Raw genomic sequence first — 16,160 nt, forward strand, 5'->3', positions numbered from 1 at the left:
AGTTCATGCACACTGGAAAAAAAATTCTCTTCATCACAATCATTTGTTTAAAAATATGGCTATTTTACTGATCTATGGTTATTATTAAAGAGGAAGGAAAGAAGAAGAGGAAGCCTGAGCCCAGGTTCTGTCCATTTTCATAACAAGTGACAGCACAGACATCTGAGCTTTTTCGTCATAAAGATTGTGATGTGAAGCATCAGCAGGTAAAGTGTCGTTAAAGTGTCACTTCAATAATGCTGCTGGCAGAAAGAAGTGTTGACACATACTAGCTTTGAATAAAAGGCTTAAAACACAAACAGTCTAATCCTGGGTGTTGCTTTTAAGCTTAAAGAATATAATAAGTTCTAAGACAATTCAGTTTACTTCTTACTGTCCATGTTGTGTTGTGGTATTTACTTTATTATGAATGTACGCTACTTTGTTCGAGCGACTGTAAAAAATATTTGTATTCATGAAATAAACTAGACTTTCACAGTCTGCATCTTCCACAGTTTTCATGCTTTTGTTCACTCCAAGTTTGACACAAACCCACAGACAACCAGAGTTAACTATGTGAAGCAATCACAGACACTGTAATGGCTGATTTTTCTAATAAACACAATCAGGTTAACATTAAGGTTTAACATTGAAGGAGATTTGTTCCATAGTCACAGTTATACTTGTATTTCCTTTACTTACATCCAACACTACTATGTTCTGTTTCAGTCCAGGTGCTGGCAGTTTATCCTTTGTTGTTTGGACAAATAAGCTTAAAGCTAAACCTTCATGTTTTTGATGGGAAAGTTTGTTAAACCATTGCTCAACTTATGTCTGCACAGAGCAGATAATTATGATGTACTTGTAAAAAGACTTGATAAGCAGGTCACAGCTGAATCAAGGGGTAATAAAAATAAGACCACGCGGTCTCAGCACGACTACACATGCAGTGGGTTATCGCACACATTTGAAAGACTCATTGTGTAACTCAGGATGTGACCCCTTATAAAGGAGACAGAGAAGTTCTGTTGTTCAGTCAAGTAAAACCTGGTGAAAGCGCAATTCTAAGACTCTGGTCGTTGCTTAAGTGTATAGATAAAAGATCTTTTTTTCATGCATTATTTTCTTACTATATTAGTATAATCACCAAATCGATTATTTCGTATTTATCTCCTGAAACGATCTACATTAACTTTTCTATCCCTAGAAATGTGTTTCCAGAGTCCCAGGTTTAGTGACTTCCTGTCCACCATCACATTAGCTGAGTAGTTGTCAAATTTGAGGGGAGCAGAGAAGATCAGACACCAGTCAGCAGGTCAGAGGCCATCTCTCATTTTACAAATCAATCACTTGATTTATAAATGGAACAAACACCCCATCAGACCAGGTAATTACCCATTATGAGACAACAGCCGTCTGAGAGGAGATGTTCTGTATCACAAAACATGGGAAACAAACAAACTCTACACTGTAAGACCGAATAGTAATAGTTTGATAAATGAAATGAGTTCCAACTACTTAAAAACCTGTTATAAGTTCATACACCTTTATTTTTTTGAGTAGTTTGAACAATTTTGTTTTTTCAAGTTATCAGTACTTGAATATATTGATTAGTTTCTAGCATTGCGCTCAAATAATTTGAGTTTTAACACTGACGTCACTTACGTGCCTACGTACGCACCTACGTGCGCCACCTGTTTCTTTATGAAGTGCTGGCAACCATCTTGGATTCCTCGCTTCGAGTGCGAATGCCCGCTCATTACCCCGAAAGAAACTTGTGGAACGTTAATATCCGAACAGAAATAAAAACATTTGTCAACGGGTTTTTTGCGGCATAGCCTTTGACGCTGGATAAAGGAGGGCATGCTATGGTATGTTACGGACTTTTGAACTGGAACAGCTAACCCTCTGCACTTGGCTAGCTGCATTTACCGCCTTCGCGGCATCTTCAGGAGCGCTTTGTGGTAAGTTTTATTTTTTCTGAAACTATAGTTCTCCGTTGTAATATGGGTTTTTATCGTCATAAATGTACAACTCTAGCAGGCATTTAAGAATTACATGCATGCGTCGTTTTATCCATGTCGGCTTGGCCCCAAAGTGTTTGCATGAATTATGCTAATACGCTCATATTTAGTATAACACATTATTAGTCCCTGGGACTAATAATGTGTTAATAACTTTTCTAATCTCTTACTATTTTAAAAGAAGTCTTTAGAAGGCATTTCTGGATTTGCAGATTATAAACTGCCTTGTGGTTAAATTGTTGAATCAATATGCACTGCTGCGCTGCTTCACACTTAGCGCATACGTGGATATTGATATTGGCTAGCCCATTTGCTAACTAGTGGAACTTAAAACTTACGTTTAGTTCTCTGGAGTTGTACATATTAAAACTGGGGCAGCAAAATTGTAGGCACAGGACATACTTACAAAAGCAGTGAATAATCATTACATAATTACGCGGTAGAACTTGGTTTACATTGCAAATAGTTATGTATACCAAGTTGAAATGTAGAATCTTCTGAACTGTAAAATTGTTGTGCCTGGTCTATTTTAGGTTAGCTTAAGGGTGAATCCATCAATAATATATTTACCAAACAGTTATTTTTTCGTTTTATTTTATTCTGATGCCCAGTGTTCATTAGTGAAAGACTTAGTTTTTTTATCTGTCAGGGGCTGGGTCTGTGACCCAGCATTTTGAGTTTATTTTGTAGTTTTGCTTTCTTATGTTATATTGAAATGAGGTGAAGTTCTTGTATTGTTGTTATTATTAGTTAAGGTTTAGTTGAGTTCTGGGCTGGTTATGTTTCATCTGTGTCTCCTTGGTTGTGTGTCTTTTCTGTTCTCTGTGTAGTCTGTCTTGTCTTCTGTGTTTTACTGTTATGTCCATGCCAGGGCAGAAGTAAATTTTCAGGGGTGAAGATGCTGTTTACCTTGACCAGCTAAGACTACAGATTGTAGATGAAGTCGAGAAAAGTGAAAAGAATCCTGATTACAAAGCTGATGCTCACAACTTTGGCCTTGCAATGCAAAGAGATCATCAATGATGACCTACCAGTAGGTCAGATCCTGGATTGCTGGCCTACTCTGAAATCCCAGTCCCAGGTAAGAATGTATATAGATGTATCTAACAAGATGTATTTTATATCAACCCCTGTTATCTGGCCTGTCTGAACAAATTATGCCTTTGGAGTGTAAGGATTTTGATGTATTTTGCAAAGATTTATAGACTAATTGAAACTTGTAAACACAAATGTATCCTGTGTGTTCAGATCTGTGCAGAATTCCACAGGATTACAAACCTCCACCTGAAGAACCACTTTTATGCTGTGCTGGACCAACATGCTCCCCGGCTCCAGAGCTTATTCAGAAAGAAAGCTGTTTGCACAGGGAACGTATCTGATGTCCTGTCTCAGCTCTTCAGAAGCTATAATCTCCAGGTTAGTGAGTTTTTGTCTTGTTTTTTGAGCTTCATTTGATTTGATCAATTTTTCAATTTTAATTACCATTCTTGACTAGGTTAGCCAATAATTTAAAATAAAAATTTTCTTGTGATGTAGGAACAAGCTGATATCCATGCCCAAAGTGCTGGTGTGCTTCATGCCCTCTCTGCCTATTTGTATGAAGACACCTCTACCTTCATCAAAACATGGGATGTAAGTTTTGGACAAAGTTGTGAACAATATCTTAGTAGCATCCTTGTTTAGATTTCTCAAAACATTATGACACTTTGAGAGTTTGAGAAGCATCTCCATGCTTGGATCCGTCTACAACAGTGTCCATGTCACATAATGGAAACACTACATGTTTTTAATGTGCGTAGACCTTCTATAATGTTCCTAGCCCAACCATACATCACTGTACAAATGAAAAAAATATATAACTCCTATTGACTTTCTGTTGTTATTGCTACGAAGAGGTATGACTTTGCTTTACTAAAAGTACTATTTTTGTCAGTTTGTTTTCTCAAATCTTGGTGTGTTGTGGCTTTTTTGTTGTTCAAACAATTGATTTCTGAGCTAGTAATAATCCAGAAATGTGACTTGTATAGATGAAACTAAGAGAAATAGGAATGCACTAACATGTAGTAATTTTGTTTTCTGTAGATGATGCATTCTGATAGACCAGATATTAGTGAAGTGCCACTTGGACTCCTCCTGATCAGAGCCAATTCCAGCGATGCAACATTCTTCTGCCCTGAGAAGACTGCAGTTTTGGTCGAGGGTAACATGATCATTGTTTTCACCACCCTGGCTGATGCATTTCTAGTAATATTTGGACTGACTGACGTCCTGCACCTAAGCTACCCAAAATGTTTGGCCAACATTTTTGACTTTATTCAGAAAGTTTTGATGGGTCTGAAGGGTGGGAAGTTGAAGCCCAAAGTGCTGAGTCTTAAAAATGATCTTTTGGCAGCAGAATAATGTCCAGGATTCCTACACAGCCCTCAAGTGCCTGTTAAAGCAAGTAATTCAGTTTATCATGTTTCCAAGTCTGGATAAGTTTTTTTATAAAAAGAGAGAATAGAATAAAGAAATATTTGCAGACTCTGTTTCATACTTCATTATCTAAAAGCCACATCCAAAGTAAAAGGGGTGATTTTATTATTTTTATTTATTTTTTTCCCCCCATCATCACTTGTGTTTTAGTTGATTTTGATTGTGTTTTTAGTCAGATAACTGTAAATCTATAGAGAAAATGAAGGACAATCTCATTTCTGGCTTCTAGGTGGGATCTTGAATGTCACTTAAGGAACGTTCCTCCTGAACTACTCATAACTGACATAAGGCGCTAAGGAGGTTTATAACACTTTGTTTATGTCTCTAAAGAAGTATTTTTCTATTTAAAATTTTATTGCTTTGTTGTTGAGACTGTGATTGCACTCTACAAATGTGCATTTTGCATAACCACAGTACTGGCATATTAAAAAGGTTACCAATTATATTTCAGTGTATTAGCTGCACTATACTATTACTTTCATTCGGTTTTCCCACCTAATAATGCAGGATTTTCTTTTCCTTTTGTTTGTTTTTTTTTAATAAAAAGGCCATACTCATGTGTTAATCAAATTTGAATACTCTTAAAACATGTTGTGAAATTCTTTATTTCTAATATTGTAACCTTGTGCCAAAATTTCTGACATTATTCCCTATAAAATGTGGTGGATTTATGTCTTTGGGCTTTTTGTGTCAAAGTAACTCAATAAATCTGTAACTTGAATTTATATTTTCTGTCTTATGTTTTTACAAGTGTAATTATTTTGGGCACTTTTTTTTTTAAATCAAATTCAAAACACAGTAGATTTGGATATTACAAGCATTTGTATTTAAAATTTTTGAGTTGTATTAGCTTAAAATGGTTAACATTTTGAAACTAAAAATTAATTCCTTAAAGTTACTTGAGCTAGATTTGTACTTGAAACTCAAAATATCAAGTAGAGAGTACTAAACCAAAAATGTGGATATAACATAAAAACATTTATCAATGGTACTTAAAAATATTTATCTAAAGCTAATAAATAAAGTGTGTTTATTTAACTTTTATTTTTAAGTTTTAGTTACTTAAAATATTTTATGTAATCAGTTTCACCAAAAGTTTTGAGTAAAATTAACTTATTGGGTTTTACAGTGTAGGCATTCTGAAATATATAAAGCTCAACAAAAAAAGACAACCATATCAGATCCTGATGTAATTCATTTTGTTGTTGTCTTTATTAGTCATTTAAAAAGGTCTAGAAAAAGTGTCCAGGAAGAGATTCTACTATTTATGCAGCACTGCCCCCGTGTGGCCACAAAGACACACAACAGCTTCATTTCTCAGCCTGTTGCCTTCTTTTTCCTTCATGATGTAAACAGTGAATGAACTGAAAGAAGTCAACCCATAAACTGTTAAACTGATACAACAGTCATGATGATTATGTAACAAGTTGTAGTTGACTTTCTGGTGGTGGTTTTGGTATACAATTTAAAAGCCATTTTCTTTTATAAATACACCATACACTTTGTTCTTGACCATTTCTTTTCCTCATATCCTTAATGGACAGTGGAGGAACACTACATCTAGCTTCTGTTTAACATTTATCCAGGCGCCCCCACACTGTACTTCTACAGAAATCAAGGGAGAGAGACAGACACACAAAGATTTCCACTTGAATCTTGGTCTCAAAATAGAAAAAGTTTTATCACAAAATAATTACAAGAGCTCAGCCAGGTGAGATATAGCAGAACCATCAATTCAGAGTCTGACAGTAAGGGTGAAGACGAGCCTGACTGTTGGTCTGCTCCAAAACAAGCCCATAAGCAAGCTTTGAAATAATATGTTACAAAATTGTGAAACTGCGACATGAAATTTGATTTGAAAATGAAATTCATCCTGATCAGGAGCTGTTATGATCTAAATGGTGTTCTAGATCCAGTAAGCATTCATTCAACTTGTCTGCAGCAAAATTAAAAATAAGTTACCACATGTTGTTTTTTAATTTGGTAAATAATTGATAAAATGTTAAAAGTACTGTTTGTGTTTGACCTCATCACCAGGATGAGTTGGAAATACTTCAAATTCCCTCAGGTGGCCTTTTGCTGGTTGGATTGCCACTACAGTCTGTAAACTGTGGAGGTAATTTTGTGAGCTCATTGGATGAGCAGTTTCTGAAATACTCAGACCAGCCCATCTGGCACCAACAACCACGCAATCTCTTTCCCCCATTCTGATACTTGCTTTGACCTTCAGCAGGTCATCATGAACATGTCTGTATGCTTAAATACTTTAATTTGCTGACGTCTGATTGGTTCACTAGACATTTGTGTTTAACGAGCAGGTGAACAGGTGTACCTGGCAAAGTGTGTGTAACCCTCAGTGTTACTGACATGTTCCACACTGATGCACAACAATACTCTGTGCCCCACACTGTTTTATTAAGTATGTCTAATCACTGTAGACATTACATGTACCTTCTTAGAGGAGAGGTCAAAGGTCAGTTACCTTTATAGGTTCCTGCTATATGTTGTGACATATACACAGCACAGTTGTAGGAATGATAGTTTCTAAGTTCTAAAGCTTTTTGTCAATTTTCAACCAATAAATCTTAAAGTTGACCTCGAAGACCACAAGTTTGAATGGATTGTTAACATGACCCCACTCTACAGCACTGCAACATTTTAACATGAGTTATTTAAGACTTTCCAGGTATCCTGGTTACAGAAAAAGATTGATGAGCAGAAAAAAAGAAACAAACTTTAATTGTTTCTGATTAGAAGCTGTACAATCCGGACTGACTTTAACAAATGTGCTATAGGCTCAGCTGGAAAATAGTGAGCTTTACAAGACTGATTTTGTTCCAAAGGCTTTCACAGACCTCAACCAATCCTAAGGCTAATTAGCACGGCTAGAATTTTAAAAACATTTGTTAAATATTGTCATTACTAACATATACCTGTTTTAGAGCATGGTGAGTAGCGAGAATGCAAAGTTATTGTTACCTCTAAAAAAAAATGTGAAGATGTGATATTAGCATGTACGGAGCCCCTCTGATGACATGGTCCAAAAAATAAATAAATTGTGGCCACAAAATACTACTTCGTGGCCACGAAATGGGTATAACGTGCGCACGAAATGCTTATTTGTGAGCACGAAACACTTGACCAATAACCGTGATCCTTCCCAGGCCCTTGCAGTTGGTTGACAATAGAATCTATCCCAACGTCCGGGTCGTACTTACGTCTGCAATGCAACTGGGCTCTTAATATCCTGTTTAACTGTCTCTCCATAATAATGGTTCCTTTCAGTGCCAGGCTTTTCAAAATGCATGTGTAGCTCATTCCCAGCCTAAAATTGTCAGGGATCTGGGTCTGAGGGACATAGACCTATTATTGTGTATTGTTTACTCCACTGTAAATAAACGCATTTTGGGTCCTCCTTCCCCACACACCCAAGGTCTGCCACGCAGACCATGACAAATATAAAACTCAATCATACTGTCTCTGGCCATGTTGTACAGGTTTAGCCTACTCTTATGCTTATGTCTCTACACAGCTGTCCAATGTATCAATATGATGTGCGCACGTCATCTATTTGTTGCCACAAATGCGTAATTCGTTGCCACGTTATACCCAATTCGTGCCCACAAATTAGCATTTCGTGCGCACGTTATTTCGTGCCCTCGAAATAGTATTTTGTGGCCACAAATAAGTATTTCGTGGGCACTTATACTATTTCGAGGGCAGGAAGTAGTATTTTGTCGCCACAATCTATTTATTTTTTGGAGGATGTCATCAGAGGGGCTCCGTAAGCATGAGCTATATAGTATCTCCAAGAGAAAAGCGATCAGCTGATCATTGATCAGTTTCATGATTTAAGTAGCAACAGGAGAGAGAGGGAGAGAGAATGGGAGAAGAAGAGGCAGCTGGCCACGTAAAGACACAGAAGAACTCCAGCTTTGTGTATTTTTTTTCCATTCAAGCTGAAGTCCGGGACAAATCGGGTTCCTTTTCAATACGAGACGCGGCCGGTCCGCGGGTCTCTCCTCCTCCTTCCTCCCCTTTCCTTCATCCACCTGCTGTACTCAAAATTTGTACTCAAGTACAAGTACTGTTACACTGCTTAAATTGTACTCAATTACAAGTAAAAGGTACTGGTGTTAAAAAATACTTGAGTAAAAGTACAAAGTACTCTTCTCAAAAACTACTCAGAGTATTAATTACTTTTTAACAGACTGATGTTTTATTCTGTCGTCAATAGCAGGCATTCAACTCGATTCACCAGTATAAATATTTATGTTCAAAGCACATTTCTCAGATGAACAAGGTATAGAAAGGTAACTTGTTTTGTAAATAAATGTAGATATAAAAGAAGGAATTTTGTTTGTTAAAACAATGACAAATATGTTTCTGAACATGCGTAGAACCATTTAAACTTTTCCCCATACAATGAACAACAGGCAGGTGAGTGTCTTAAACTCTTAGCATTTCTGTCACACTTGAACCTTTTGTTCAGTTTCAGCAAGAGCTGGTTTTCTAAATTAACAGAGGCAATCCAACTTGGTTTGGCTGTGAAGAGTAGACCAGCACAGCTAAAAAGTCGTTCACACGCAGCAGAAGCAGGCAGAGCTGTGTTCAGTTTAAGAGAGAGGTTTTTGATACCTGAGAAGGAGTGCAGCAGCTCCATGGTGTCTGTGGCACAAGCAAGGTAACCATCAAGCTCAACTGCACTTTGCAGCCTTCTGGAGATTGGTCTGGAGAAGAATTCATCTTCATCAGATGACTCTCTTTGCTGATCCTCACTCTCATGCTCTGTCGTTTCAAGATGTTGTTTGATGTATGTCAAGGCTGTAATTGTAAGTAGATAACACAATTTTGTTATTTAAATTTCAGTGATTATTCCTGAACACAAATTTAAAAACGGCAAATTCTCAAAAAGGATTGTTTAGTATTCAGGACAGACCATCAATAGCTTACAATGTATTAGGTGAAATACTCACTTAAGCATGTGTTCAAATGTAAAAATACAAAAAAATGGGATCACATGAATCCTTACCAGCCTCTGTTACATCTGCTCTGTCAGTCCAGGAAGTCTTGAACTTGGATAAGAGGACTGCAGCTGCAGCCAACTCTGGATCCTCCATCATCGCTCCAAAACGCTTTTGAAGGCCATTTTGCAGGGCTCTGATAAGATAAGATAAGATAAGATAAGATAAGATAAGATAAGATAAGATAACCTTTATTAGTCCCACATGTGGGAAATTTGTTTTGTCACAGCAGGAAGTGGACAGTGCAAAAGTTATGACGCAAAAATTAGAATACAATAAGAATAAATACAGTACACAGCTGTACAGAATAGAATAAAATAATATACTATATACAGTAGAATAAAATAGAATAAAAATATACAATAAGATAAAAATAGAATACGAATGCTATATACAACTGAGTAAAAATACAACGATGCCAGAAAAGATTATTGCACTTAGTGTTATTGCACATGTGTGGATGTGTGTGTTTGTTCAGTTAAAGTCTTTGTTGTGGAGTCTGACAGCAGTGGGGAGGAAAGACCTGCGAAATCTCTCCGTCCCACACCGTGGGTGCCGCAGTCTCCCACTGAAGGAGCTGCTCAGTGCTGTCACAGTCTGCTGCATGGGGTGGGAGACGTTGTCCAACAGGGATGACAGCTTAGCCGCCATTCTCCTGTCACTCACCACCTCCACTGGGTCCAGAGGGCATCCTAGAACAGAGCTGGCCCTTCGGATCACCCTGATGAGTGGCACACATGTCTTGCTTGATGTCTCCAGCCTGCTAAGTTTGGACAGTAGTTGTTGGATTACTGGCAGGAGCCATCCCATAAAGGAAGTGGACTCAGACTGAAGAATGTTTGAAGCTTTCACCAGTGGCTTCATGGTGGTACAGTACTCCCTAAGGAATGCAACTTCTGCAGGACTCAACCTGTAAGACACAACAACAAAACCCACCATGACTATAATAGGGATCTTCTGATTTAATATTAAGAGTCTGCTCACGTTTTTAACCATCCATTAAGGAAAATTCACAAAATTTGCAACCATATTGGTAGGTGTCCAATTTTACTCACATTTTCACCTTGAACTCCTCACAAATGCTCCTGATGTCATTTTCCCCCTTCTCATCAATGATGCGTATTATCCTTTCAATGGCAAGGTAGGTTGAATTCCATTGTGTTGCATTGGGACGAATGATCTGTAGTTCACACTTGTCCTCTACCACTTCATTAGCCAAATGAGTTTTGTTCCAAATGGCCTGGCATTTTGCAAAGCTTGCACGGGAGAGCCTCTTGTAGGTTTCATTCATGCTCTCTGCTAGGGCAGCATCAGATGTTGCCACAAGGTTTAGCAGGTGACATGCACATCGCTGATGAGGCGGGAGTTGATACTCCAAACCAGAGTCTTCATCAAGAATTGCACTTGCCTCATGGTAGTCAATATGGTCAGTCAGGTCAATAGTTTCTGGGTCTGCTTCATCTTCAGCTTCATCTGCATCATTTTGTGCCCCAAACATGTGGAAGGCCTTGACAAAGTTGGATCCACTATCAGTTGTGGTTCTTACAACTTTGCCTCTAATCTTGTATTGGCAATGGATATCATCAAGCGCACCAGCAAGCATGTCAAATGTGTGAGACCCTCTCAATCTTTTGCATGCTGGTGCTGCAGATCTTCTTTCCAGGGACTCTTCCTCCAATGGCATGTGACTCCAAGGTAATTTTTCTGATGAGCTGACCAACAATCAGTAGTGGTAGCAACCAATTTGACTTTATCCAATGCTGCAACCAAAGTCATCTTCATGTGATCAGCAGCTTCACAGATTCTGGCACGGACAGTGGGTCTGGAGATGACTTTGGCTTGAGGTTGTAATGTGGTAACCAATTCTTTGAAAGATGGCTGTTCTACCACTGCAAATGGCTGTAGACCCTCACATGTGAAATTGATGACAAGCATGTCAACAGTTGCTTGTGGAACATGTTTGTTTGCAGCTCTCAACATCAGGTCTGGTAACTTGGCTTGTGTATTTGCTGAGAGCTTGTTTGGTGTGGCTGTGGTCTTTCGCTGACGAGATGTTGATGCCACAGTGATATTGTACTGCTCAATCTTCGATGGATGTTTCCTCTGTAGAGATAAATATTATCATACGTCAGGTTCATACATTACTTCATAACATCACTGTGATTAACACTACAGGAAAACACATTTTTAAAACATCATTCAACTAGACATGAGCTAATCTTTGATTGTTTAGCATAGTATAAAAGAGTGGTGAATTTGGTCAAATCTTGCAGATATATTGCTGTATTTATTTACAAATGTAAACCAATTTTGAACGATCATTGCAAAAAACATGAATTTCTGTATACATTCTAAGTTCTGTAATCTGTATACTATCTGTAAAAAGAGTATCGACCAATGTATCAGTATCTAAATTTTTAACTCCTTTTTATCAGTATCACCCTAAAGTTTTCAGTATTAGTCAGGTTCTAAAAATACTAAGAGAGCAAAATATGTGTATATAGCAAATGTAATTTAAGAAAAGGGATCACATACACAAAAATGCTGCCCATACAGCTAACAAATAAAAACAATCCACATTATGTTCTTTAAAAAAAAAAATCATATTGGGAAACATATAACCCTACTGATTAAGAGCCACGTCACTATGATAGACCTATATCAGGCCAATGATCCTGATCAACTGATCCATCAATCGGGCTCTGGTACATGTCAGCTGAGAGCTGGAAGATTAATTTGAGATGCAGCTCAGCACTGTGTTCAAATTTTGTTTTTGTTTTTTATATAGGCCAGCTGATTGTAGGCCTGTGAGTTTTAAATGACTACAAATTTAATTTATTGTAATGACGGTGGTTATCCAAATAATAAGCTAAAACATTCCTACGAATTTAGCTCAATTATGCACACACACGCACATTAGCTAGCTCCGTCTTATTTTAATATCAGGCTAACCAATGGCGGTGACAATATCTTAGCCAAACTAATAACCTTAACACACATGAAAAATAAGAAGGCAATATTGTACACGTATAGTTGTAAAACCTCTTACCTCAATGTGTTTTTTTAAGATTAGACGCTGAAGTCTTGTAAGCTGAAATGACTGTAGAGGTCAAACAAAGTTTGCACTGCATCTGGACGCTGTCTCCTTTTCTCCCTCTGCACATGAAAAATTCCTCCAGGTATGGCCACGGGCACGCGTCCTCCGTCTTTTCTACGTCGTTTTCATGGTTGACAGTGTTGTCCTCTGTCTCCATTTTGGCTTCTTTGTCTCCAAATCTTCCGTCTATAAAGTAGTTTGTACTCCACCATGTAGCACCTCCAGACACCTGTGCCTGCTGCTGCAGCAGAGTTTATCTTTGCTTATGTCTTAAATTGGCCGGTCGGGATTGCACGGCCTTATTGGCTGCAAAAATGCAGACGAAAGGTTTGAATATTAATTCAAATTGTGGGCGTACTCAGTAGTACTCAGTAGATTACATGGTGTAAGTTGTACTCAAGTATGAGTAAAATTACACACTTGAAAAATTACTCATAAAAGTACAAGTACCCAAAAAAATCTACTTAATTACAGTAACGTGAGTATTTGTAATTCATTACTTCCACCCTGACAGTAAATGACCATAAATTAACTGTAATTACACTGTGGTGAGCTCCATTCCTATACTTCTATCCCGTGCACGTGTACACGTTGACAACCGTAACCATGGCCGCCGAGGGTATATAAATGCTGCACAAGGTTCCAAACGTCTGTTTACACTTGCTCGTGGACTTGTTTCGACCTGCTCCAACCTCAGCCTGTGGAAAGCTAAGTTTTGCAAACCATTTTACTAAAAGCGGATATAACTTGAACGCATAACAAGTACTTCATCTGTGGATCGTTTGTACTTGTTTTTGTTTTTCAAGTTTGAAGATGGCTCGCCGTGGACCCGGACTCCCCGACTGTCACCTGGACTTCGCTGCAGGTACGTTTGAAAATTTCTTTAAATGTAAATTACTGTAATAATTTAACAAGTTCCAGTGTGAATATCAAGTTTTAACGTGATCAAATATGTGTATTCAAGATTGTTTCCCGTAAATTGTTTGTATGTTTTAAATTTTCCAGGAGAGGTGTAGAAATTATTAACGACTGATGTATGAATATGAAAAAAGGTGTTACTTTGACTTGAAGGCTTCAAATTTGACACTTTTCTTTAAAATGAAATGGTTAAAAATAGCTTAATGGACTAAAATTTGTAAAATGCCCAAAAATCAGTTTCTGTGGTAACGGCATCTTCAAGATGTCATGGCCTCAGAACACGCAGGCGTAAACACACAGATCCAGGTCCCCTCCTGACATCCTTTTCTTCTCCGGATCAAAGGCTTTATTGACATAAACTATATTTTTTCTCTGCTGCAAAACACAAAGATAAAAAAATACAAATAAAATAATATCAAAAGAATATGAAAACAGTAGTAATAATGGCATTAAGACCTATCTTATGTTACGGTAATGCTTTTAACCTTATTAGATAGCAGAGAGAGATATTGTACACAGGGATATTTACACAGGGATAGCATGTTTACCACAGATTAGATGTACCTGTCCTTATGGCAGATACAGTCCTTGTGCACATTTCTAAAAATGTGGATTCTGAGTTAAGAGTTTCTGTTTGTTTGTTTGTTTGTTTGCTTGTTTGTTTGTTTGTTTTTCACTTGACCATCATTTTCAGACATACCTGCAGAGCTTTGTGTGTGCAATTCTTGCCAACTCTTGCCAAGAAGGTTGTGTTTTTATTTAAAAAAAAAAAAAAAAAAAAAATATATATATATATATATATATATATATATATATATATATATATATATATATATATATATATATATATATATATATATATATTTAGGACATGCAATTGGTACATGTGGTCTAAATGTTACATTATGGTTTGCATCCACATATTTAACCTATGAGCTTTTTTCAAAATGTGTGACATCGTGAATTGTAAATAAAACAGGAGAATGAGCTGCATGGTTAGTTATAAATGTACTGTAGTATATTTATATAATAAGTTACTCATGTCCGGCTATTTACAAATCAATACCTATTATCCATTACCTATTCCAACATAGTGTTTGCATAAAGGCTTACAAGGAACAAATAAAACAAATTGAATGTACACAAAATACAGTGACATTTATAGTGTCAATATAGTGTCACCTTAAAAGTACACAGAGTGAGCTGCCTTGGTGGAGGTTTGGTGGTCTTCTATTAAAAAACTTCACTTAAAGATTGAACAAGTAGAAGTGTCATTCAGTCTGACATAAAATGCTTTTCTCTCATCCTCTGCTCAAACTAACAGATGTAGGTCTGTTGCTTTAACACTGGGTGTCTATTACATTCCTAATGTTATTTTAAAAATTGTTTCCTCACAGGGCGTCTTGACTATGTGGTTGAACGCCCTGCAGAAGAAGGCCTTCCTGAAGTCATCAGGATCCTGGATGACAGTCTCCAGAGCACCACCTCTTCTGGTGAAGCTCAGGACACTGATACCCAGCGTATCAGCGAAGGTGAGTATGGTGAGTATTTTATCCCTCTCTCACCCTCACCCTCTTCTGATGAAGCACCAGATGCTGATGTCGGTGAACAGCAAGGTGAGTATGGTGAGTACCCCCCCTACCTACCTGTAGACGATGAAGAGTTTAGTGAACAGACTGACAATTCATCTGACTGGAACGACTCAGAAGAGTGGGGGGATTGGCTTAGCGATGACTCTGGGTATGACACCATGGATGAGAGAGATGATTCCCCTCTCATCCGGGAGCACCCTCCAGAGCCGTTTTGGCACGATTGGCAACGTCCTATTGCTCCAGGTGCTGCCCCCATCGCCATGCCGCCTTTCGGCCAGGCCAATGCCCCACTCTTCCCTCGAGTTGTTGCCCCAGTTGGTGATCCGCCAGCTGCTCCTCCCTCAGCTGCTCCCTCAGCTGCTCCCTCTGCTGCTCCCTCTGCTGCTCCCTCTGCTGCTCCTCCCTCAGCTGCTCCCTCTGCTGCTCCTTCCTCAGCTGCTCCCTCTGCTGCTTCTTCCTCAGCTGCTCCTTCCTCAGTTGCTCTCTCTGCTGCTCCCTCTGCTGCTCCTTCCTCAGCTGCTCCCTCTGCTGCTCCTTCTTCAGCTGCTCCCTCTGCTGCTCCTTCCTCAGCTGATCTCTCTGCTGCTCCTTCCTCAGAAAAGAGAAGCAGAGAAGACATCTGCACCGAAGAGGTAAGTGCAAAGAGGTGCAAGGTGAGTGACCAGTTTGATGCCCCTTCAACATCCTCAGGTAGTTTTGGAGTCAGACGTTTCTGGGAGAGGCCTTTTAGCCTTTCCATGGATGACAGTGACTCTGATTAGTTTATGTTAGAATGTGTTTTTAAACTTTGTTTTTACAGATATAAGAACATGTGACTCGCACATGTGAAATGTATTGCTTTTTTTGTTGATATGTGACATTAATATTAATATTACATTGTGAATTAAAGGTAGTTTTTTAGTTGTTATTACTTCCAGTTACGTCCAAGATGGAGCAAACACCCCACCCAGAAGACAGCGTTACCCCAACCAACCCGATGAGAAGGATGGATGACCAAGTGAAAAACGGGAGAGTGGTGCTGTGTTCCAACTATGTAAGTTATCACCTCACA

The 16,160-nt window shown here is 38.2% G+C and overlaps 2 protein-coding genes across 2 annotated transcripts; both read left to right on the plus strand.

Annotated features, from left to right (window-relative positions):
- The first annotated feature begins 1,695 nt into the window (after positions 1–1,695).
- On the plus strand, positions 1,696–5,553 carry LOC147327300 (uncharacterized). Its single transcript, XM_086294910.1, has 5 exons — positions 1,696–1,943; positions 2,834–3,084; positions 3,252–3,419; positions 3,540–3,635; positions 4,086–5,553. The coding sequence occupies exons 2-5, from the start codon at positions 2,941–2,943 to the stop codon at positions 4,401–4,403; spliced, it is 726 nt and encodes a 241-aa protein (XP_086151036.1). The 5' UTR covers positions 1,696–1,943; positions 2,834–2,940; the 3' UTR covers positions 4,404–5,553.
- Positions 5,554–13,312: 7,759 nt separating this feature from the next.
- Positions 13,313–15,870, plus strand: LOC147327301 (uncharacterized). Its single transcript, XM_086297508.1, has 2 exons — positions 13,313–13,464; positions 14,915–15,870. The coding sequence occupies exons 1-2, from the start codon at positions 13,413–13,415 to the stop codon at positions 15,868–15,870; spliced, it is 1,008 nt and encodes a 335-aa protein (XP_086153634.1). The 5' UTR covers positions 13,313–13,412.
- Positions 15,871–16,160: the final 290 nt, after the last annotated feature.

The sequence above is a fragment of the Aulonocara sp. 'chitande type north' Nkhata Bay genome, linkage group LG6, assembly GCF_057382095.1.
Source record: "Aulonocara sp. 'chitande type north' Nkhata Bay isolate Kocher_YH1m ecotype deep benthic linkage group LG6, A_spYH_male_GT1.1, whole genome shotgun sequence".
Taxonomy (NCBI): domain Eukaryota; kingdom Metazoa; phylum Chordata; class Actinopteri; order Cichliformes; family Cichlidae; genus Aulonocara; species Aulonocara sp. 'chitande type north' Nkhata Bay.

Excerpts from the sequence above, each read along its gene's own strand:
- LOC147327300 (XM_086294910.1), top strand. The coding sequence starts at position 2,941 with ATGAAGTCGAGAAAAGTGAAAAGAATCCTGATTACAAAGCTGATGCTC. Across the intron at positions 3,085-3,251 it reads CTCTGAAATCCCAGTCCCAG|ATCTGTGCAGAATTCCACAG; the intron begins GTAAGAATGTAT and ends CTGTGTGTTCAG. Across the intron at positions 3,420-3,539 it reads TCAGAAGCTATAATCTCCAG|GAACAAGCTGATATCCATGC; the intron begins GTTAGTGAGTTT and ends CTTGTGATGTAG.
- LOC147327301 (XM_086297508.1), top strand. The coding sequence starts at position 13,413 with ATGGCTCGCCGTGGACCCGGACTCCCCGACTGTCACCTGGACTTCGCT. Across the intron at positions 13,465-14,914 it reads TCACCTGGACTTCGCTGCAG|GGCGTCTTGACTATGTGGTT; the intron begins GTACGTTTGAAA and ends GTTTCCTCACAG.